This window comes from Leucoraja erinacea, chromosome 10 (genome assembly GCF_028641065.1).
Source record: "Leucoraja erinacea ecotype New England chromosome 10, Leri_hhj_1, whole genome shotgun sequence".
NCBI lineage: Eukaryota > Metazoa > Chordata > Chondrichthyes > Rajiformes > Rajidae > Leucoraja > Leucoraja erinaceus.
In genome coordinates, this window is record NC_073386.1 from 20,669,383 (window position 1) to 20,695,830 (window position 26,448).

Below are 26,448 nucleotides of genomic sequence, written 5' to 3' on the forward strand. Positions count from 1 at the left end.
GTAACTTCCCTTCATTTGCCACCAATTCCATTACCTTTAGCTTTACCTAGCTGTATCAAACGTAGGTTCTGGGAAGTAATATTGCAACATTGAACATTAATCATCATAGATTTAAATTTTAAAATTGACTCAACTTGTACCAAAATTAAATCAGACACAAATATGCATTTACTTGGACCCGCCCAGCTGGATGCAATAGTATATTAATATATACTGATAATTTTGCAATTTATTTTAATTCAATATGGCATGGTGATGGGCATAAAGTGTAAAGCCAAAATGAAATGAAGAAAACCAACATGTCCCATTAAGCCTATCCTTCCCAATGAGCCCAATCAACTACATCTGGGCACAGCATCAAGTTCTCTTTTTCAGTCTTTCTATCTACCGTGGGAGGCAAATAATCATTTCCATGAAAAGAAAATGAATTGCATATTATTTTCTTGAGGCAAAAGGCTGTTTACCTAACACTGCAGGTTATCCAATTAAAATTCTTAAGCCCAGACCTGTTCTATTGATTCAAAGAAGACTTTGTCTATTCAACTTAGAATTATTATCTGAGCTACAACCTATTCCTATCAACTTCAATCCCTTTCATAGATATTTCACCCTGGTCTTTTTCAAGGATTCAATCAATGTAGCATGTTCTGCTTTTGATAGGAATCAGTTCTACATATCTGCAACTGTGTGGGGGAAAAAACTTTTTTTTTAATCTCTAGTCTTGCTTGAGGCGTATCAATTTTGTACGTGTGCTCGAGTCCCACAATCAAATTTAAAGTTAAATAACCTGCTTATATCCACGTTATCCCTGCCTTGCAGCATTTTAAAGTCCTGAATCAGGCTATATCTTTTTTTATTCATTGAGAACATCAGATTCTGTCAGTCTATCTTCATAACATAGCACCAATTGTTAGAAGCATCCTTGTCACTCTGCTCCCAATCATTCACATAAAATCATTCTGATGTCAGACAGCCTGTAACTTATACATGTCCTCTGGGCACACAGTTGTATATTTCCCAACATTTTAATAAATCATTACTTTTATTATTAATGGCCCAACTAAATTCTTAGTCATTACATGTGGGGAACAAGAATGACGCCACACAATAGTAATTAAAGAGTAGCGCAGTAACAATCCATTTAAAAAATCTCACCAATAAGAACAAGAGTTATTTTTAATTGTTTATTTTAGATGCCAATTAATCAGAGATTTCTGTTTTAAATAATAAATGTTGAAGGCTTCATTTGGGACACACGCAGTGTGAGGATATGATATATGAGAGCTGATTTAATGAAATCAGTAGCCAAGGATGTTTCGCCAAATAAACCAACTCACAAAGTGTGTTAGATCATTTCTTTAAAGGTGGTCATATTCAAACAGCTGTTCTATGTGAATCAATTTCTCCCAAGTGAGATCATCGGTTATCACTAATGTTTTAAAAATGATGTATTTAATCAGCAGAAACAAGATGAAGTAAAAGTATACTCCATTTTTACAAGTAATCTTGGTAGGAAGACTTTCACTTTAACTGCTGAGTTAGCATTTGCACTTCTTAGTTATATGGCTGGAGTGATGTCTGGGATGTGTCATTGTAGTATTTCGCAACATAAATTACTCTTCCTTTCTTTTCCAAAGCTTTTTATTTAAAATAGAGGTCAAATGATTATTAGGCCATAATAGTTCTCGTCAAGCAGAAGCTCATTCCTGTATTAATCAAATAACTGAATAATCGGTATTTTCCCTATGCAGACAGTAGCATTAAATGTTATGTATTGGTTTCATACTTTTGGCCGGCTGCTAAAGCAAGGCCCATTTATTTCACAGCCTCCGAGATCCATGGAAACGACCTCTGAAAAATGTAGGGCCGAACTAATCCCAAACATGTCAATCTCAGGCCCTCGTCTACATACGGCTGCAGCTCAGCTTAATAAACTATTCTTAAATACTGTGGAGGCTGCTCACTTCCAAACGCATCCCTTGCATGCGAAGTAGAAGTGCACAGCCACTGATACCAAATAATACTGTCCTTCTGGAGCTGTAGTGTGTTATAGGAGTGTCACAAATAATAGATCTTTTAATGCCAAACAGTTGCAGATTGTCTGGGTGAATAATCGATTATTCAGTGATGACAAAAAGGGACAGAGGGCAGTTGTTACAATTTTAGCATTTCCTTTTTTTTTACAATAAATATTGTTATTTTGAACTGCAGTGCAGCAACGGGGCATTATCAATCATCCAATGCCATGAAGCACATTCCATTTTTCATGAGGACCAACGGTTGTAGTTGCCCAATGTGGCATTCGACTCAATAAGTATGTGGCGGTTGGATGATGTAGCACCAGAGTGTTGTAGGAATTAACAGCATTCACTCTGATCCAAAAGTAAAATATTCAGCAGGCTGAAACTGGACAGAAGGAGTAACATGGAGGAAAGGTCAGCGTGATTTTACACAACTGTCACTAATTTATTTTGCACAAGCCGTGTAAGTAAAACGACATTTACTGCTGGGGGCATCTAGTGGTAAGGGATTAATACTGCATTGATTTAAACAAAAAAAATATTTGCTTATAGTGACGGACTGAAAAATATTATTGAAATCATTGGAAGCTAGTCTCGCCCATTCTATCATATCGCATATTAACTGTTCATTTGGAACAGATGCTCAAATTGAACACTGCAGAATCAACTACTTTAATGATGGGCATGGTCTGGTTTCGTCATTAATGACTGGTCCACATAAATAGGCAGTTGGTGGTTTTGCTTCCAACACATTTAAATCCTTGGCATTGCAGCTAACAATTGGACCTTGGAGCCTTCTATTCTCAGTCAGACAGAATGTAAAACAAGACCAAGCCTTTTCAGCTCACAGTTTCTGACCACCTTTCCCTGTAAATCATATGTTTTCCTTGATGGTGCAAATAGCATTAGCAGTATTTATAAAAGTAAAAAACACTCAAATGACGAAAAACAGGCATTGTTGAATTGCCTGCAAAATGAAGAAGCTAAAAGTTAAATTTAAAAGGAAACCCAATGTGATGCTGGATCACATTCGATCCATGTGATATGTTGTAAATATATTATTACCAGCCTCTGTTAGAATAGTTTCATAAGCCTTTGCTTAAGCTTCATTAAAGCCAATTAAAGCCCTTGTTAAGAACAACTAACTGCCAACACTGAATTTATGACATTTGTTTATGTTCTTCGATCGCACTGCTTGGAGCTGTGGTTTCAAAGAGATTTCTTATTTGGCTTTATAGTAATAGATTACAAGTTAAGCTGTTCTAAAATGTGGTCAGGATTGTTATCCTATTGCACAGAATAGGAATCAACATACTTTCCAAGCTGAATAATTCTGAAGATCAGGTAAATGTAGCGAATTGAAGTGCCACTCTAATTGCTGAAAATTCATGATTCCAGGAACGCTATAAAATGTCACCTTAGATTGTCATTAACTAATCAACATGACACTTTCCCTTTACGTTCCTGAATCATCAAGATTTTTTTAAAAGAAAGTAGCAGTGAAGATGAAGGAGCAAATTTGCTCAACTTTTGAATGAGAGGAATTAGGATTCCTGAATACATCTGGAGGGAAGCAACAAAATAACAAAACTTGGCAAAAACATGTCTCAGTCAATCCTAATGCAAGGATGGAGGCCAGCCTTTTGTTGTAATGGGACAGAATCGTGACAGTGGTGACCTATGAAAAGTGTTAAAAAAAGTTTATGACCTATGAAGACATATCTATTCTCCATGGCCTTTGTAGACCAGTGAGGTGTTGAATTGTTTATTAACTTTATTTGCTTGGTTTTGCTGCGTTGTTCGTACTCGTGTTTTATGTTTTTTAATTTATTGTTTGGATTTTTGTATGTAATTTATGCGCCTCATGTTAGTTATATGTTCTGTTGTTCTGCCTGTTTTATGATGTCTTGCTTGTTTTCTTTTTTTTTCTGTACAGCACTTTGGTCAGCTTTGGTTGTTTTTAAGGTGCTTAACAAATAAAGTTATTATTATTATTATTATGAAAAGTGTTAAAACGTAGCTTTTGTGGATCCCCTAGTGTTAACTGCTTAAAATATGCCAGCTTGAACCTTAGTTATGATACCCTATATGATGACATGGTCTTACATGTCAGATGGAATGGCCAGAGCATGATTATGAAACATCTGTACAAAACTTTAGTTGCCACACCCTGGAATAATCAGCTGAGAAACTTGTCAAAAATTACAAATGTTTCTGAACATCCCTGTACAATGTAAATTGCAGAGTACTCAAATTCTCACGAAAATTCAAATTTTATCAAGTGAAATCATTGTTCCCATGCCCTACCAAACTCGATACAAGTTTTTCATATGCACAAATGAATTGATTGATTGATTGATTGAACGATTGATTAATTGACTGAAAGATACGACATAGAAACAGGCTCATCAGCAAACCAAGTGCACATTGACCATTGCTCACCCTTTCGCACCAATTTCATGTTATGCCACTTTTTGCAACCACTTCCTACACACTAAGGGCAATTCTACTGAAACCAATTTCACCTATAAACTCACACATCTTTGGGATGTGGCAGGAATCCAGAGCACCCAATGGAAAGCACACGGTTACAGGGAGAGTATGCAAACTCCACACAGAAAGCACCTGATGACAGGAGCAAACCAGGGACTCTGGCGCTGCACCAACTGTTCCATGCAAATTGGATCCCATGGAGAGTCCTGTGTGGCAACACAGACAATAAATCAGCACCAAAGAACGCCTGACAAATCTGGGACATCTGCATATTTTGGGAATTCTAAACTTTGTAGCATCCATGAGGGTAATTACTGGCAGTTCCATATATAGAAAGAGAAAAGCCTCTGTCAAAACTATAATTAGGTGAGCAATGCTATCCTGGGAAATTTCCCTAATCTTCAGAGAAGTCTAACATTTGAAAACCACCTTGAATGTGTAATAATAGCATTTATTAAAATAAGACTAGATCTAGTCTTGGCTACTCCTGGCTGTCTGCGTTATAGCCTTGAGTTTGAGTTTAGTTTATTGTCACGTGCACCGAGCAACAGTGAAAAGCTTTTGTTGTGTGCTAACCACTCAGCGGATAGGCAATACATGATCACAATCGAGCCATCCACAGTGTACAGATAAAGTTTAGTGCAAGATAAAGTCAGATCAAAGATAGTCCGAGGGCCTCCAATGAGGTAGATAGTAGTTCAGGACAGCTCTCCAGTTGTTGGTAGGGTGATTCAGTTGCCGGATTCTGGGAAGAAACTGTCCATGAATCTGAAGTTGTAACTTTTCACACTTCTATATATTGTGCCTGATGGTAAAGGGGAGAAGAGGGAATGGCCAGGGTGCGACTTGTCCTTGATTATGCTGGTGACGTTGCCGAAGCAACGTGAGATGTAAATGGAGTCAATGGAAGGGAGGTTGGTTTGTGTGATGGCCATCTAAATGCTGATCCTGTTGCAACAAGAACCTAGACATTATTTTGGCAATTCTCCTTAAAATAAAAATAAAAAACAGCTCGCCACTTATCCTGAAGATTTCAAGTGAAAGATCTATTTGGCTACTGCACCACCCTTTGCTTGCTACCAAATAGTCAACAATGAGGTGAAAGTGCCAAGAACTGAGAAAACACATATAGTACATAGATTTTCAGCTGCTAAAATTGCATTGAGATATACAAATGGACATATGAGCTAATTATGTCTCTCGTGGAGCAATAACCCTGGGCATGGTTAAATGTCATAACATGAGCCGTAATGTGACAAATGTATTGCAGCTGCGGTTATTTTGCTTGCTCTAAATCTCTGTGAGTCTTATCTCCCATGATTTCCTAGGCCCATAACACAAGTATCCCTTCAAGGCTGTAGCTTAATACTGAGACCCATGACATCTCGGATATGCTGTGTGCTGATTTAAACCAGTAATCATTCCAAATCTACTAGCAGCCAGGTTTATAATCGAGATCTCTGTCTAGTCATTCTTGCTGAAAGTTTGTCTGCAGTATCAAGAAAAAAAAACACGCTTAACCACAATGTTCCCCACAGGTCATTGGCACCTAGTTTCTGGTGTGACAAATAACCACTGGATAAGTTCCTGGAGATTAGCATGAGTCAATGCCAGTCATAGGTTTGGAAGAGGGATACGGTACAATTTTTAATAAAATGTGCAGCTCAGGTAGTCATCCTACAACAGAATTTTAGACTTTAGAGACACAGTGCAGAAACAGGCCCTTCACCAACCAGCGATTGCCCCGTACACCAATACTATCCTACACACAAGGGGCAATATACAATTTAACCAAAGCCAAATAACTTACAAACCTGTACATCTTTGGAATTTTGGAAGAAACCGGAGCACCCAGAGAAAACCCACATGGTCACAGCAAGAATGTACAAACTCAGTACAGATAGCACCCGTACTCAGGATGGAACCTGGGTCTTTGACGCTGTAAGCCAGCAACTTTAACCCTAAGCCACTGTGCCGCCCACCATACCTGTGGGATTGTAATGAATGGGGTAATATAGATGAGAGCAAGCTCCAAGCTTTACACATGATCTACTGAAGGTCCTGCAGGAAGAAGCATGAAATTGGTGAGGGAATGGAGAATGCAGAGGATGGAGTACATAGGTGGCTCTTTAAGCACATTGCATAGACAGTGAGAGCAGAAAGCCATGTAGACTAATGCCAGGAGTAAATGCTGAAAGAAATTTAGTGAGCTCATATCGGCAGTTGAGGTCAGTGGGTGAATATTCTAATGTCGTTTTCTACCTATTACAACACTGCTACTGACCACAGACGATGCCCAATGTTCCGTAACCCTATTACTCATCTACCAGTGTCAATCCAGACATACTTAAGTTCACCTGTTCCACTGCTTCTTTAACACTGCTAAGACATACATCCAACAGCCTGTGTATGGAAGCTATTTCATCATGATAGCCATTTCATCGGTCAAATTCAAATTCCCTTTCTCTTTTAGTCATAGTCATACACCATGGAAACAGGTTTTTTGGCACAACTCATTCATGCCCATTGTAATTTACCCATGTTTGGCCCATATTCCTCTAAACATTTCCTATCCATGTACATGTCCAAATGTCTTTTAAATGTTATTATTGTGCCCGTCTCAACTGCCTCCTGTGGCAGCTCATTCCATTTACCTACCAACCCCTGAGTGCAAAGGTTCCCCCTCAGGTTGCTATTAAATCATCCTCCTTTTATTTTAAACCTATGCCCTCTAGTTCACGATTCTCCTACCTTGGGGAAAAAGGCTCTGGGCATTCACCCTATCTATTGTCCTCATGATTGTATATACCTGCAAAAGATCCTCCCTCAACCTCCTGTGCAGCAAGCCTGCCCAATCTTTCCCTGTAGCCCAGGCCCTCGATTCAATAGGCAATAGACAATAGACAGGTGTAGGCCATTCGGCCCTTTGAGTCAGCACCGCCATTCAATGTGATCATGGCTGATCATCCCCAATCAGTACCCCGTTCCTGCATTATCTCCAGACTCAGCTATCTTTAAGAGCCCTATCTAGCTCTCTCTTGAAAGTATCCAGAGAACTGGCCTCCACCACCCTCTGAGGCAGAGAATTCCACAGACTCACAACTCTCTGTAGGAAAAAGTGTTTCCTCATCTCCGTTCTAAATGGCTTACCCCTTATTCTTAAACTGTGGCCCCTGGTTCTGGATTCCCCCAACATCGGGAACATGTTTCCTGCCTCTAGCGTGTCCAAACCCTTAACAATCTTATATATTTCAATAAGATCCCCTCTTATCCTTCCCAGAGTGTACAAGCCCAGCCGCTCCGTTCTCTCAGCATATGACAGTCCCGCCATCCTGGGAATTAACCTTGTAAACCTACGCTGCACTCTCTCAATAGCAAGAATGTCCTTCTTCAAATTAGGGGACCAAAACTGCACATAATACTCCAGGTAAATTCCTGGCAACACCCTTGTAAATCTTCTCTGTACTTGTTCAAGCTTAATGGCATCTTTCTTATAGCAGGGCGACCAAACCTGAACACAATACTCCAAATGTAGCTTCACCAACATCTTGTGCAACTGTAACAGTCCCAACTTCGATACTCATTTCTCTGACTGATGTTAAGATTTTAGGATATAAATCAGAGCTCACACTTGTCTCTAAACTCCTTGTCGACCATCTACAACCTCCCACCAGCCAAGAGGGCGTTCTACATAGCAGAGCCATCAAATGCTCCTTATATGTTAACTCAACCAGCCCAAGTTTCATTCTCCTAGACCTCCTCTGGATCCTCTCCAATGGCAGTATATCCTTCCTCAGATATAGGGCCCAAAACCGTCACAAAATATTCAAAATGTGGTCGCACCAGCACCTTATAAAGCATTACATTCCTGCTTTTATATTCCAGTCCCCTTGAAATGAATGATAGCATTGCATTTGCCTTCTTTCCCACTGACTCAACCTGCAAATTAACCTTGTGGATATCCTGCATCAGCACCCCCAACTCCCTTTGCACCTCAAATTTCTGAATCCTCTCCTCATTTAGAAAGTAGTCTATGCTACTAATAGCTGGTGCCCAGTGTTCCACGATGGTAGTGCCAGTGTTTGCCCACTACGTACATTAGCAATGGATGTTCACTATCCCTGTGGACACCCTGTTCAAAATGGATCTGTTGCCAATCACCGCACAAATGTGCTGAGGGACCACATATGTTATTTTAGGGCAGAAAGGATGGATGGATTACATAAAAACAGACACTTCAGAGCCCAATTTCTCCCTGTAAAATTCAACAGTAGATTCCTCAATTATAGTGCTTACACCATTTGAAAGGAAAGTGAATGTTAAAAGCATTTTGATGGAAGATACTTGTAATGATACAGCACCATGAGACAGCGAAGGACAAAGTATTTTGCAGTATCACCAGAACACTCAATATCTTTGACATATTTCTGTCACACTGAGATCTACACAGAAGCGGAAAATCAGGGACCCTCAGTGAGTCATCACCTGTTCTCTCACTCCTCTTCTTCCTTTCGTGCTTGAAGAAAGGGTGCTGTGCAGGTCAGCAGTTGTGCTGAGAGGCGATAGAAGCGAGGGAAAATTAATCAAAAAAATAATTTGTGCAGCATGATTAAAAAACATAACTTTTACACAACCAGCTAGCTCAGCACAAGTGACATTTGCAAGAGGGAAAAGTATCTTCTAAAGGTAGGAGCTTAAAAATAATAATTCATGGCTTTTCAACCTTTTACATGATGTTCCCCCACCAGCTAATTTTAGGTTTAATGGCAGTAAGGCAATTAATCTTTGCAAGCCTGGTGGCTCCAACACCTCTGACTTGAAGACAGCTCCTTTTTAGAGAGAAGCATTAGACATCTTTCCCTTGCCATTTTCTATCCCGCAAATTAATCTCCGTCGTACATCTCTAAAATGAATTGAAATTGCTAGCATATTGTAAATATTGTTTCCCTATGCGTGCAGGATCATGTGTCATAAAGTGAATGGAAGTGCATTTCCCTCTGACATTTTGTTAACTGAATTTCCTTTAAGGCAGCCATTTGAGACTATTAAGTGCTATCCCCTCATTTATAGACGGCTTTCTCGCTCCCTTTCTTTTCCTGTGTCTACAGGGTTGTCAGTAGATTAAATGAAAGAAAAACTCAGCTCCAATAAAACTGATTCTCTCGTTCTATTTAACACATATCATAGAAGAGTACAGCACAGCATCAGGCCGTTTGGCTTGTGACGTTTGTATCGAACATTGTGCCAAATTAAACCAATCCCTTCCGTCTGTACATAATCTATATTTGGGGCAACACAGTAGCACAGAGGTAGAGTTGCTGCCTTACAGCACCAGAGACCCGGGTTTGATCCTGACTACGAGTGCTATCTGTACGCAGTTTGTATGTTCTTCCCGTGACCCCGTAGGTTTTCCTCCTGGGGTGATTGCTGGTCGGCGCGGACTCAGTGGGCCGAAGGGCATATTTGCGCACTGTAGCTCTAAACTAAACTAAGGTATACCTCTTCATTCCTTGCAAATCCACATGCTTATGTGAGAGCCTTTTATAAGCCTCTATGGTGTCTGCTTTTACCATCACCCCTGACAGTGCATTCCATGCACCTACCACTCTGTGGAAAATACTTGCCCAGCACATCTCCTTTAAACTATCCCCCTCTTACCTTAAATCTTTGTCCACTTGTTTTTGACATTTCTACCGTGGGATAAAGTTTCTGTCTGACCATCCGCGATTCTCATAATTTATAAGCTTCTACATGGTCTCTCCTCAGCCTGTGATAATCCAGAGAACCCTCTCATCCAGGTAGCATTCTGGTCACCCTCTTTACACCCTTTCTAAAGCCTTCTCATTATCCCTGTGACCAAAACTGCATATATATTACTCCAAATGCAGCACAACCAACATTTTATAAGTCTCTCATCCTCAATGACCTGACCGATGAAGGCAGGCATATGATACACCTTCTTTGCCACTGATGTTGTTATATTCAGGGTGCCCTGGACCTGGACCACAAGATCCATCTGTACACTATCGCTGTTAAGTGTCCTGCATTGACTGTGTACATTCTCCCCTTACATTGGTTGATCTCCCAAAACCTGGATTGAACATCTGCCATTTCTCCACCTGTGGAGCTGGATAGAGAGAACTATTTATGCTGAAACACAAGATTATGGGCAGAAAAAAGAAAGGACTGCCAAGTTTGTTCAGATGTTACAATTATGGTGAACAATGACATGAGTGGCTACAGAAAGGTATGCTGCATATGGGAAAATGTCCCAGCTGACAAGATCATTTCTACAAACTGTGCATGATGATGAGGACATCAAGAGCCTATGGAGTGGATGGGATGAGCCGTGCTGTGGCAGAAACAGCACTAGGTTCAGAGTAGCAGCAGGAAATGACATACCTGGTAGAACGTCAATTGCTTGCCCAACCTGAGTTAGGAATGCTCATTAGATGTACCAATGCAAAAATGTTGGTGCCACTGGCAGTCAATGACATTTCTATTAGTATACTGCCTTCGTAAAGGAATTTAATTTGTTTCTTGTTTCTCTTATCCCTAACCAATCTGAAGAAGGGTCTCAACCCGAAACGTCACCCATTCCTTCTCTCCAGAGATGCTGCCTGTCCCGCTGAGTTACTCCAGCTTTTTGTGTCCATCTTCGATTTAAACCAGCATCTGCAGTTCCTTCTTACACATATTATCAATATTAATACAGTGCAATAGAAACCAATGATTCAATGCTGTTGATGTAGAACAACATTAACTGAAGTCTGTTGGGAAATGCTACCCAAAGATGGATCCAAAGAATTAAGAGAGTTATGATGTGCAGATGGCGTAGTGGAGCAGCGGTAGAGTTGCTGCCTTACAACACTTGCAGAGCCAGAGACCCGGGTTCAATCCCGGCTACGGGTACTGTCTGTATGGAGTTTGGACATTCTTCCTGTGACCACGTGGATTTTCTCCCAGATCTTCGGTTTCCTCCCACACTCCAAAGATGTCCAGGTATGTAGGTTAATTGGCTTGGTATAAATGTAAATTTGTCCCCAGCATGTGTAGGATAGTGTTAATGTGCGAGGATCGCTGGTCGGTGCGGACTCGGTGGGGCGAAGGGCCTGTTTCCATGCTGTATCTCTAAACTAAACTAAACTAAACTAAATGTGTACTTGATGGTAGTAGATCAGAAAGATGTCACACCTATTGAGGGAGAATTGTGAATTTTCTGCTGCCAAGATGCTTACAAGTTCACAGATTCACAAGGTATAGGAATAGAATTAGGCCATTCGGCCCATTGAGTCCACTCCATGGTTCAATGATGGCTGATCTCCTCTTCCTGATCCCATTTTCCTGCCTGCTCCTCAAAACCCTTGATACCCGTCTATTTGTCTATCTCTGCCTTAAAAATATCCATTGATACTAACAATGCTGTAGGGTTGATTTAAGACCATTTGAAACCCAGTTTCAATGAACAAAGATGCCACACATGTGGGAGAGAGTAAATCTTGTAGAAAATACCCTGGTGGTTAGAACTAAACCAATCAGACAAAGAAACGACTTTGAAAAATGCCACCAACCAATGTAAAGTCAAGGGAGCTATCTGATCCGCGGGAAAGTTTAACCAATAGTTACATCCATAGTTTCTTTGTTCTTGTGTACCAGGCTTCACTTGGATAGTATCTAAGCTCTGTGCCTGAATAAGAGTTTTAAAACACTACCTCTGGACTAGGGGAATCATTGAGAATTCAACAATCTAACACACCTATATTAGCAAGCTATATAGTTCATCAGGTGGGAATGAGAAAGGTACATCATAAGATCATGAAAATTAAATTAAGCATGAGCCATGCAATTTGCAAATGCACATACCAATCTCACTTAAGCAACAGGGAAACTAGAAGGTAATATCATCGAGTAAATGAGAGGAAGCAAGCTATGGTATTCCATTCAATGTATATCCCTGTGGCTTGCAAAGAGAAAACTAAAGCCAGGTTGGAGACACTGACTGAGGCACACAGAATATTTCCAGTAGCGATTCCTAATTCTCTTGAGTAACCAGCCGAGTAAATGTTGAGTAATCATGCAGTGTGCTGAAAATGTGCTTCTATCTTAGGGATGAGGAGGAGTCACTATCTTAACAAGGTGACAGGAGATGTTTTGTTACATGAAGGGTAAAGAATGAGTTTGATGAACTTGAGCTCATATTTAACCCGATTCAACACTTCATTTCAAAAGTCGCCATTAAAAAAGAATGACATTTGTTATCAATCCAGCTTGGGAGGAATTTCACCGACTGGTTGATGCACACGAATGTCTCAATGGGATAAAGATTTCATTATGGCCTTCAGGTAATTTGAAACAGTAAACAAGCCAGATTATGACTGACATCAGCAACAAGCCATTGAAGGAAGAAGCAAGTAAAATTGAACAATCAAACACTGAAGCTCTTAAAGGTGTTGCAATACGCCAAGGATGAAAAAAGATCTGGCACTACATAGAGGTGTCTGAAAAGAAAAAAAAGAGTCCTGGAGTAACAATCCTGCAGTAGAACTCAGATAGCCACAGAAACAGATTGCACACAAATTAAGAGGGAATTGCATAGTGTGATCCTCAGACATGAGAAGTTTCACGTGCACCCATAGGAGAACTATATTTGTTTACTGTGATCACGACCCCCTTGAGATCATTACTCTTAAAACCCCCCATTGAACACCAAAGAGACTGCAGAGAATATTTGTGGGGATACACATTAGGCACTGACCATGTTAAGATATTAATGTCACTGATGGGCTTATCCAAACCTATTTCAAAACAGAAGGTTTAAGGTGAAGGGGGGGAAGATTTAATAGGAACCCGAGGGGTAACCTTTTACACACAAAGGGTGGTGGGTGTATGGAATGAGCTGCCGGAGAAGATAGTTGAGGCAGGTACTATCGCAACGTTTAAAAGACATTTAGACAGGTTTGGAAGGGTATGGGCCAAACGCAGGCAGGTGGGATAAGAGGTGGGACATGTTGGCCGATGTGGGCATGTTGGGCCGAAGGGCCTGTTTCCATGCTGTGAAATTATGAATCTATAAATGGTGCACAGAGTGCAGATCTTGATAATGTTGCACCACAATAAAGTACAGAGCAATTGAATAGTTCTATGGATACAGTATTTTGCTTATTTTCCCTTTTTTTGAGAGATGGATTTAACATGTATTCACATGAATAATAATTGTACCTAGAATGCTTCGAATAATTCATGGCTAATTCTGATCCACTGACATTTCTTACCACAATAATGTTTATACAAATTCTTTCAGCAACAGGCCAATAGGAAATTTCAGTGGAGGTATAGGCCAATAAAGACATCAATCCAATTTAAGGCTTCAGAATCAAAAGGTAGCTAAGCATTTATGAAGATGTGATTATCGAAAATGCAGTAATGAGGCAATGGCTTTCCAAACAGAAGATAAAGTGGACAATAGTTTGAGAAACAAATGAATGATTAATCGTTCAAAGTTCAGTTTTAATTTAGTTTAGAGATGCAGCACGGAAACAGATCCATCAGCCCATCGAATCCATGCTGATCAGCCATTCACTCTATGTTATCCAACTTTTGCATCCACTCCCTACACACTATGGGGAACTATACAGAGGGCAATTAACCATGTGTGGGAGGAAACTGGAGCACCTGTAGGAAACCCCGGCGGTCACATGGAGAACATGCAAACTCCACAGAAATAACATGTGAGGTCAGAATGGAATCTGGATCGCAGACGCAGTGAGCGGGCAGCACTTCCAACTGACCTGCCTTTCCTATTTAACACAGAGATACACATTTACAGGCACAAATCTAGGTGATTTGAGGACATGATTTTTATTTTACCACTGTGAAATGTGTCAATTAACAAGGCACGAGCACTAATATATTGTTCTGCCAATTCAGGTAAAAGGCCAAATGCTTACACTGTCCCATGAACAAGCCATTCCGCAACTCAAATGCTCATCTCTCCTAGGACAGGAGCAGAGGTCAGTCAAGCAGACCTCAGATATCCAAGAAATTAATTCAGATGTTTTAAATGCAGTGAAGTAAGTCACAAATCAAACATCACTGATCTTTTAGGAGTAGAGCCACAGAAACCCAGAGGCCACATAAATAGATGGGCAGCTCGGTGATGACTGTTGATGTAGATCGATTAAGTCATTAAAGCAATTTATCCATGGCAGACGCAAATTGGGAACATAGGCTTAGTGAACAACGGCTGTCTATATTACATTTAAACTGCAAAACTGAAACTATTTGAGGACAAAAGATTCCAGTTAAATAATATTTGAATCAAATAAAGCATTTTGATATGTCAAACCCCAGGCCTTTCAATTCACTGAAAGGAATTCAGAATCTCATGGAACTAAATTGTCTCTCTGCTATGTAGACAATAATGTCATTTGTCTGCAAATAACCACTAATTTCTACTTACATGCATCTGAATCCAAAGCAAAATATCACAAATACTGAAAATCTAAAATAAAATGTAAAAAACTAAAACTAATATGCAGCAAGTCAGGGAGGAGTTGTAGATAGAGAAACTTCTTCCAGCTGTGATGAGACATCATCAAACTGATACATTAACTGTTTCTTTCTCTGCCTGACCTGCTATGCATTTCCAACATTAAGCAAAAAATAAACAGATTCAGTGAGTCAAACTGCATCTGTGGAAGGAAATAGTTAGACAATGTTTTGTGTCAGTACACTTCTTCTAGATTGGAGGAGAGGAGGGGAGGTATTTAGTAGAAAGAGGCGAGGGGAGGTCGTGGGGCAAGAACTGGCAAGTGTTAGGTGATGAGATATGTGGGAGTTGATAGGCGGAAGAGTCACGTGGGAGAGAGAAGAGTGGAAATAGTTACAAAGGCTGGAGGTAATAAGTGGAACAGACAAGGGGCTGCAAATTAAGGATCTGATAAGAAAGGAAGGTGAGGAGTGAAATGTAGAACCAGAGGGAGGGATGGATGGTGGGTACATGGGAATGGGCTTGGGGTGTGTGAGGGTGACAAGGACAAGGTGCTAGGCAGGAGAAGACGGACAAATGTAATGGAATTGGATGGGAGGGGCAATGGGGAGTGGAAAGAAAGTGTACATGAGAGGACCTTGGTAATCAGTAGGACAGAGAAGAAATCCGGAAGAAATTTGTATGCTTCAATGATTACCTCTCATTCTTCTCAGCTCCTGAAAATAAAAGCTTACCCTGCATTGTTTCTGCTCACAGGTAAATTCCCACTTGCAGAAATCAATCTGTTAAACCTTTATTGTACTATCAGAAATACATGCTTCCTTAGATAGGGAATTGAGGATCGTACAGAATGTTCCAAGTGAGGTCTCAGCAGGGTCCTGTATTATTGCAGAGACTTTTTTTTATTGTCTATAGTTTGCAATGTCCCTCAGTCTACTAGTTCCGAGATGCCAACTTTGTTCTGAAAGCTTCATGTGCAAGCTGTTCACCAGGGACTCGTTTGATCTGTGCACACGTTAGATCTGGTGCTTTCAGTTAAACCAAGATTTAGTGGATTCTCAAGCTTTCTGGATTTGGTACTGATACAAGTCGCTACCCTTTGTAAAAAATACTGATAGTACAATAAAACATAAGAAAATGGTCTCCTTCAAGAATCCTTCCACTCACTAAGAGGTCATGTTTGGAAAATAATGCTCATTCCCATTATCTTATACTATTAAAATTAATGCTAACAATTACATTCATAATTTGTAGAAATCCGTGTTGAAATGTAACATTCCCCGGCAAACTAGTTCTAGGATTCTCTAGCTCACTGGAGAGCAGTGAAATCTGTGGTAGATTTTAGCAAGACCGTTTCATCTTTGGAACTTCTAAGACAGACATTGAGAATATAAAATGTTCTTTAAAGATACATGCAAGCCACAATTCTTCATCAATGTAGACTATTCTTCGGATGAGTGGCGAATTGGAATACATAGCCCCGGACACTTCCTCCTCTCCCATCAGGCAAGAAGTAAAGAAGTGTGAAAACGCACACCTCCGTATTCAGGGCCAGTTTATTCCCAGCTGTTATCAGGCAACTGAACCATCCTATCACCAACTAGTGAGCAGTCCTGACCTTCCACATACTTCATTGGAGACCTTCGGAGGATCTTTAATCGGACATTACTGGACTTTACTTTGCACTAAACGTCATTGCCTTTATCCTGTATCTGTCCACTATGGACGGCTTAATTTTAATCATGTATAGACTTTCTGCTGACTGGATAAGCGCGCGACAAAAAAGCTGTACTGTACATACACATGACAATAAATGAAAATCAACTGAACTAGAAAAGTAAGCAGCTTTGGGGCAGTAGGCAGAGCATGGATATCATGTGCACTGAAGTAATTCGAGTTCTTCTTTGCTTCATTTGAAGCCATGTTTTATTCAATAGCTTTATCTTGCTGAATTTTGTCTGGAATGAAAGTATACCCTTCGAAGAACTGCCCAGGGTTGCAGCCATAGGAGTTGTCTGGCTGGTTGATCTTACAGAAGAAGGCAGCTGAAGTCTGCCAATTGATCCCAAGCACACCTGCACTTATGGTCACAGTTCCCTTTCATGATCATCCTCCAGCTTCCAAAGCTGAAGTCACGTGATGTGTCCTGTTATCAACATATCTTCTGACACTCAGCATCAACATCTATGTGAATATTGTGTGAGCAACTGCATTTTCACCCCAGAGTATGGCCTGCAGAATTTGACCTTCCAAAGGACTGGTATTCACAGAGGAGTACTGAAGGGAGAAATAGGCAGAGAAGTTTTTTGAGGAAACAAAACTTTAATATATATTACTCGAATAAAGTTTGACCAGTTCCAGTCCATCATGTTGGTAAGTTCTGAGATTTTTGATGTTAGGCCACAAAATTGTGTTAAATATTCTCGACACTGTCAGTTTAAAAAAAAAAGCAATTGGTTATTTACTCGAGACACATCAAATTTTATTGATTATTTCAATAAACGATTAAAAGAAAATCATGTAATTTCACGACTTAGACTTAATATAGTACATGAGTTACAAGCATGAAAATGTCTCAGTTGCTGATGATAGGAGGCAAAACTTGTGAAAAAGGAAGTGTTTTTGTTAATTCTTCTTTTAAAGACCCTTGTCATGTATATTCTCAAAGCGCCAGCCAATTCAAGAAACGATTTCTGCAATAGAGGTTATAGTAGCTGCCAAAAGTGGTCACCTCATGGTGCTGCATTTTAACACTTTATTCTTACGCAGGATTGATGGCAGCCTGCGATTATTTTCTGATCCTTAATCCCACTCTGAAGGCAGCTGAAAGTCCTTGAAGAGTGCTTGTTTAACAAGGACTTAATTCTAACTTAACTGGAAATGAAGTACTCCAGGGACTGGACTGTTCTCATGTCAGTTAAAAGGCTCTTTCCCTCAATCTCTTTCTAGTCCTCTCCTTTTCTGAGCGATTGCTACTCACATATCTTGTGATTTCTTTCTTTCATTTCCTCATTTGAAATATCATACAATTCTTAGTTTTACAGCTGCCTTGTACCTTTGCCCCTTGCTTTATTTCTTGCATGCAAATTTATTCTCTCTCCATTATTTTTGTTTCAGTTCTTCTTCATTCTGTTTTTCTTCTTGTTTACTTTCACTCACTTCCATTCATCTTTGCTATGACTCGCATTTTAACATTTGTTCAGCCTCACTTACCTTCACAGTCCCTTGGAGTGTGTTGTCCTTCAACATGGAATGCTTACTGTTGAAGAAACAGGAAATAATTATTTCACTTTATTGCAGTTCATGTCTTGCGCGCAGTTCTAGTTAATTTTCTGCATGAGTACTATTACAACATGCTAACAGATTTTGTTATTCATTATATTACCTGGCATTATCGTTTTTAAATCTCTCCAAAGTGCAAACTGTTGCAAAGTACACCATAATTATTTGCATGTTGTGAAAAATAATCAAATGCGTGTTTTGGCAGATTCTGTACAACACACAACAAAATAAATTGCATCTCATCCTGAAAGCACATCAGCTGTCCAATACCACTCTTGTCAAAGTGACATTACTTCTGTTTAGCAGAAAGAAAGAAAAATTGGGACTCAAGATTATCGACATCCAGAGTGTGCAACATTTTAACAAATGTATCAACATTCCAGGGTGTTTAAAATAGATTTAGGAGACAAAGTTGAGAATTGCATTATAAAGGTCAGTTATCACATTGATTTAGAGGTCTATGCAATATTACTTTGAGTCATTTGATAGCACATTAAAAGAGATAGCATCCTTTCTATTGTCACCTCTGGGATCTAACTAAAAGCAATTCAAGGAAAAATATATAATCTGCTTAACATAAATGGTTGGGCCTATGATTCCCCACAAAAAGAATTACTGAGCTGACTAAGATGCATGTAAAACTTTAGTTGCCTCACTATACGGAGAGGACACTTGCTCTAATACTCCAAACTGACACCTATTGCCCAAAGGATAGAAACAAAATGCTGGAATAACTCAGCGTGTCAGGCAGCATCTCTGGAGGAAAGGAATAGCTGGCGTTTCGGGTCGAGACCCTTCTTCAGACATCGGAATCTGAAGAAGGGTCTCGACCCGAAACGTCACCTATTTCTTTTCTCCAGAAAGGCTGCCTGACCCGCTGAGTTACTCCAGCATTTTGTGTCTATCTTCGGTGAAAACCAGCATCTGCAGTTCCTTCCTACTCTTACTGCTCAGTCACAGGTTGTAACTTGTCTCACAAAGAAGACCATCAGAACACACATTCTGCTCTTCTTCAATCTGATGTGCCTTATACCCTTTATTGATCCTTGTGATCATTCATAAGGATTTTAGTAGCCTTTGAAAATTGCTTGGAGAATCAGTTAAAAATGAATCACATCGAATGAAGATTTTTACATCCAACAAAAATTGTTACTATTCAAGTCTTTCTTTAGAATCCTTCTTTCTATTATTTGCCACCTCCAGCTCCTCCATAATCCCCTACCACCTCAAATGTATACTACAAAGTTCCCACCTCAACAATTGATTAACCAGGCAATTAATATTAAGATTAGCAAAAACCCAACTGCTGCAGAAACTGTGGGACTGGCAGCATCTGTGGAGGACCTTTCTTCAGACTGGTCACAATGATTACAGATCTTTTTCCTGGGACCATTTATGTACAAACAGAAAAATTGCAGGTTCACCATCCTATTGATCACTCCCAATTTAACTGGCAAGAGAAACAGGACCACCTCAGGAGTGACCATGGGGTTAACAAAAATGAAAATATAGTTTTTTAGTAATAAGGCCATGTTGCTCTTTTCCAAAATGTTTATCAAATGTCTTCATTATATGAGATTCACAAAGAACAGGGAAAAGTACAGCACAGGAACAGGGTCTTCACCTACAAAGTCTGTGCCAAATATGCTGCCAAGATAAGCTAATCTCGTCTGTCTGCATGTGATCCACATCATTCCATTCCCTGCATATTCATTAGCATATCCAAAACCCTTACAAATGCACAATTGTATCTGCCTCCGCCACCACCACTGGCCACAGTGTTCCAGGCACCCACATTCTATGTGTAAAAAACTTGTTCTGCATATCTTCTTTAAATGTTGCTCCTCTCACCTCAAGGTTATGCCCTCTCATCTTTGACATTTACACCCAGGCAGAAAGGTTCTGACTGTCTACCCTATCTATGCCTCTCATAATTTAATACTTCTATCAGGTCTCCCTTCAACCCCCAAGATACCATTTTTTTCAACATTCTATCGGTTCACTTGTATGACAGCATTTAGCAAAAATATATAAATGACTAGACTAAGTGGGATCCGTTCGGTCCCAGCATCACACGGGAGGGCTGGTCCCCCAACGCAATATTCCACCTCCACCAATTCCAATATTGGTGGCCAGTGGGGGAGGGGGGGGACTTTCTGGAGCACTAGTATGGGTGTTGTGGGTTGAAGGGACTGGTTTCCAGAGGGCTAGTATGGACATTGTGGGCCGAATGGATTATTGGGCTGGCGGCTCAGTCACTCAAGCCTGTTGTGCTGGCAGCTCACTCACTCACGGCTGGTGGGCTGGCAGTTAACTCACGGCTATTCCTTGAAATTCCATTTCAAGCAGGGTGCAAGGCCACCAAATTCAAGTGCAGTTTCATACCATTTCAAGCAGGGTGCAAGGCCACTAAAGACAGCGAGTCGTGACCGCTCCCTCCTCCATCTTGCAGAGACTGAGCCACGCCCACACTTCTGAGTTTTATAGTCCCTCCCCCCTCCCACCAGAAGGGGCGTGGCCTTCATGGCGTGAGTGTAAGGAGAGAGAATCTCAACATTTTTTAAACACTAACAACTTTTTTATTTTTCATCGATGGGAAAAATCCTCTTGTCCTGCGCAGCCGTAAGTGGCAGCGTTTTTTCTAAAATCAATATACAGAACAACAGGAAGTGGTCAAGATCAGACTTTTAGTAATACAGATTTCATTAATTTTCATGTTGTCATTTCTATCCCAAAGCTGAAAGTGGAGGTGACCTGATACCTACATGCACCCACAAGTACCCCATCTTTCTGCTTTTCCCTTAATCCATTTGCTAGGATAAACTAAGATTAAATGAACCAACATCCTTCCCATCCTTTGTTGGATACCTTGACCTGTTGCATCTGGTGACAGGCCTGAGACTGGAATGTACTCACTAACCAAAATAACATTCTTTTCCCCTTATCATTCAATATTAGATAGAGCATGGTAAGGTTTTACAATCACACCATCTTTATTATCACAGATAATTTACTGGCACCGGCAGGTTATGCAAACAGTACAAGTAAGGATTTTTTAAAACTCATTGCTATTGTAATTTGGACTATTAGAAAAAGTACAATGTGCCAAAAACAAATTCAATGAATAGAAATAAACAGCTGAAGTAATTCATCTAATAGGCTGCAGAGAGAGAATGGCTGGGGATATTCAATTTGTATTCATTTAAGACGGTAAAATTATTCATCTATAAAGTATCATATATATCATTAAGGTAATAGTAATTATTGAACACATCATACTCTAAATTACTGCCCATTTTTGACTATTGTACTCCATTATGAAGATAAAACCTGCCATCTCCAGATATATTGCTTTCACTCAATGCCAACACTTTCAAAATCTACTTCTTATAAATATCAAAATTCCACTTAGAAAGATGATTATTTTCCTCTCAACATACTGCAAACCAATACTGCTAAAAGGGCAATCATGCTATTTGCTTCCAGGCCTCCCGATGAATAGGATCAAGACCTCAGTCTTTTCAAGTGGGTATAGTACTGGCTTTCATTTAGTACCTCTATGCTGCGGCATGGCTAAGCACGTGCTAGGGGGAAAGAGAGGGTTTGAAGAGAATATATGGTCCCGGATGTGGTAGATAGCACAGTACCAGCCATGTGGACATGGTACCACATTTCTTGGCAGAAAATGTAAACATTGCTGAGCTTTCATGTTTAAGTATCCCCATTCTGTAAATGTTCCTCAAGACAAACTATGCAAGAAACCTTTGCTAATCATGTTCTATAGGAGGTTACCATGACATTTGCAACACAAATGCCAAAAGATTATTTCAACATTCCATCCCACCTTAAGCTCCAACTGGTCTTTGTAGTGCCTCCTTGTGGAACAAATCGGATTAGGAATTCACAGACACCAATCTTTTGGCTTACTACTTACAAGTCCACTGACAAATTCCATCACTGCAACTCACCGAAGATGACAGCGAAATAATTGTCATGTGTGTGCTGTAATAATGCAAGTTGGAGAGCATTGACCACAGATATTTCCCGAGAATTATCTTGCTTCCTTGAAGAATTTATGGATTAATCTTTGCAGGAGGGAGGGCGTTAACAAAGAGAAGCCTAGTATTGAGGTTCTCCCAATTCTATTTTCCCATTGGGATTCCCATCCTTTTCTCTAATCACTGGCTAAATTTTATGCATGCACGCAACTAAAAATCTATAGACAGCGAGGCATGATCAACAAATAAAAAAGGTGTACAAAATACAATAATAATGACAAACAGACAAATAGATGTGTATGATAGATTGTGACAGTATATATTTGAAGTTTTCAGTTTTCTATTAAACAATAGGACGTATTAATCTACATGGTCGCCATGAAGAATTTCTTATTAACTACCCTGAAGTAAAACTCTTTAATTGTACATTTAAATTATTGAAGTTTCAATCTAATCTCTTATGAAATTTCTCCTGTTAGACAAGTTCAATTTGAAACAATTATACAACTTTAGAAAATGAGTTGAAAATAAATTTTTAATTAAACTAATTATACAATGGTAGATGTAGATCATTCTTTAACAAATGATAACAGACCAAAGAGAAATAATGATTTTTTTTTGTCACATCGAATTTGTAACTGTTTTCTCTTTCTTTTCTCATTATAGCACTTCTGTTCAAAGATGTAGATGCTGGTATGTACATCTATCAACTTGTGAATATATTGTACAAAAATTACATACTTATAGTGCCAAAGCCATCAGCCTCAGGGGCAAAGCAGCTTACTATAAAGGCCAGATCTTAACTGCATCCGCCTTGCAACTTTGGGAATGACTGATTATAAGGCAGCAAGTATTAAAAAGCATTGCTAAGCGCTGGTCGCCAATAAGGGAAGACAGATCAAATCATATCTGTGCTACAGACACTAATATCCTAGGCTGCAAACAGGGACATCAATAAATTTTTATGAGACTTTGAAAAGATCAACACAGTAGATGTGACAAAAAACAATGCTCCTGTCATGTTCAGTTTGTCCACAGCGCTCAGCCGAAGACGCCTAAGAGTATGTCAGCGGAGCGAAATTTAATTTTACAAGATTAAATCCGCCTTCATTGGCAGATGGCCGGATGCCTTGAAATGAGCACTGAAGGTGTTTCTTGAAGACATGCGGTGCTAAGCTCCTCCAGGACATTATATTTTAAAGCAGTATTTAAACCAAAGGGACAGAACGAAGCAGCTAATATAAAGCAAAGCTAATGTAATAAATTGAGACGGAGCAAGGGAGAAAATGGGAAAGAAGAGTGTTCCCTGACATGAAGTCCAATTGGAATTCCTTACTTCCCCACTCCGCACTAATGCTTCTTGCCCTTTATCATATGTATGATGAAGCCCATCTGGATCTTTTTGTCTTTCGTATAATCCAGTTTGCTGAATTTAAGGAAATAAAATCCCCAATCCGCATGCTTCTAAAGGAGCAGAGGGTTTGCGACCTCCCAGTAACAATCAGAAGTCAAAATGAGAGTAACAGTTTGACGAACAAAAACAGAAAAAGAAAAGATACAAAGTGGAGCAAACATAAAAGGCAGATTATCTTTTTTTCTATGCTGTTGTTGTGAAAACCAGAAGACTGTATAGTTGAATAGGAGAATATAAAAAGCATTCTTCACTTTCTGGGAGGCGATGTCAACTCTTCTGATAATTAATCTGCTAAAAGCAGAAGGACAGATTGTACTTGTTAAAATTCAGCTTTTTGCAAATGTCTGTAAAAGCCAGTTATGTGTTTTGTCTGATAATGTCAATGATGCTCTGTGTACAACAGATCAAAGGTAACCCAATTAAAAATGATTATGGGCTTCTTCAACCTTTTGGGTCCTGATCAGTCTTCACAAACTCGCATTTAGCAAAGTCAATAAATTCTCCGAGAACGGGATAAATCCTGTACTTCGTATTCTGTTTTTACTTTATCAGGGAAATTATTGACTTGCTTTAAGCACTGCTGAGTGAAGAAGAAATGATTAATTGAAAACCACAAATATTCAATGTGTAACCAATTGGATTTTGGACTGAAAGTTTCATATTCAGCAATTCTCCACCTACTTATAACACTAGAGTGGAGATGAACAGCAACACTTTCAGCTACTTTCCTTAAATTATTTTCTGTATTGTTGTCCTTTTCTCCAAGGGTGAAGTGAGGCCACAACCCCAGAAATATAGCTCAATTTCAAGTGTTTAAGTCCCTGTTGTATTCAACAAGCTTCAGACCCACTTTTGTTGTATAATAATATTGCAGTGTCCCGTTTCCGATGATCAATATAATTAACTTTCCAGTCAATTTTATGCATTCAGAGTAAGCCACCATGAGATCTCTGTAGCTAAGAGATCCCATAGGTCTAGAATGCATACTCATACCACAATGATAAGAGTGCAGCAAAACTATCTTCCAAGAAACCGACTCTGAATCTTACGTCAGACATAGAAACATAGAAACATAGAAATTAGGTGCAGGAGTAGGCCATTCGGCCCTTCGAGCCTGCACCGCCATTCAATATGATCATGGCTGATCATCCAACTCAGTATCCCGTACCTGCCTTCTCTCCATACCCCCTGATCCCCTTAGCCACAAGGGCCACATCTAACTCCCTCTTAAATATAGCCAATGAACTGGCCTCAACTACCCTCTATGGCAGAGAGTTCCAGAGATTCACCACTCTCTGTGTGAAAAAAGTTCTTCTCATCTCGGTTTTAAAGGATTTCCCCCTTATCCTTAAGCTGTGACCCCTTATCCTGGTGACATTGCAGAACACTCAACATCAGATTAGGAGCAGGGCATCCTCCAGTTTAGTTTAGTTTAGAGATACAGCAAGGAAACAGGCCCTTCGACCTACCGAGTCCGCATCGACCAGTGGCCCCTGTACACTAACACTATCCTACACACATTAGGGACAATTTACAATTATTCCAAGCCAATTAACCTACAAACCTGTTGGTCTTTGGACTGTGGGATCAAACCAAAGATCCCGAGAAAACCCACGCAGGTCACGGGGAGAACTTACAGACTCCTTATAGACAGTGCCCGCAGTCAGGATCGAACCCAGGTTTCTGGCACTGTAAGGCAGCAACTCTGCCACTGCACCACCGTCGAGCTTGAGGAACTGTCTAAGATGGGTATAACTTTCAACAGTATTCTGCAACATCCAATCTTTGATTTTTTTGTCCGTTGACCAACTAGCTATCAAGATTACTACATTTTATTTTGTTCTGCTTATCTGAATTTTTCCAATAAGACTCTTTTGAGACACATTAGCAATACCTCCTGAAAATCCTATACGCTGCATTTACTGTAGTCCCTTTATCTATCCAATCAATAACATTTTTCTATAACCTCTATTAAATTTGCAAAGCCACTTTGTTAGTTATCTATGATAAAATCCTGTACTTCTTACTAACTTGATCTCAAAGAATGGATTATGAACTAATATTAAACAACTGATTTGTGCTTTTTCTTTTCTTCATCTACAAACATTATATCAGTAACTTTTCCATCTCAAAGTACAATTTGTATGTTAAAGGAGAATAGAAAAAAATTTGAAAAGTGCCCCTGCTCTCTACTTTCTAACTTCTCTCAACAGCCTGATAGCATGCATTTAGAGTCAAGTGACTTTACGGTCTTGATCCATGATCACACTTTAGAGATAATTCCTTTCTTGTTTCTCTCTTAACAGCAACGTATTGTGAATATATTTGGATCTTTGCTAAGCAATTGTTCTTCAATATTCACATCAATCATTTGGCCCATGTTTTTTATTTTCTAAAACTATATCAGAAAATTGTTCTTTTTTTTCTTGTTTCCCCCGTATTCCCAGGTTTTGTTTTCTAAATACACTTTATTTTGCTGTACAAAAGTATCCTGATCTAGGAAGCAGTCCTGAATGCAACCTGAATACAAATTCCCACTTTGATTTTGTTATGGCCACATAACACATCTCTGTCATTATAAATGGCTTGAATTCTAATTATTAAAAGTTATTTTGGCATTCACAATCATATAACCATATAACCATATAACAATTACAGCACGGAAACAGGCCATCTCGGCCCTACAAGGCCCTATATTACTGTGGTTTTGGAACACCAATCCTTAACTTTTTCCCCACTTTTTGAAATCTC

General features: G+C 39.6%; 1 protein-coding gene across 7 annotated transcripts in view; it reads right to left on the reverse strand.

Annotated features, from left to right (window-relative positions):
* rnf220a (ring finger protein 220a) overlaps window positions 1–26,448 on the reverse strand; it is a 419,208-nt gene that overhangs the window by 111,783 nt on the left and 280,977 nt on the right. For all 7 annotated transcript variants that reach the window (XM_055641650.1, XM_055641651.1, XM_055641652.1 and 4 more), the window contains one exon: window positions 18,217–18,262. In XM_055641650.1, coding sequence (XP_055497625.1) covers window positions 18,217–18,262 — 46 coding nt within the window. The remainder of the gene's footprint in view (window positions 1–18,216; window positions 18,263–26,448) is intronic.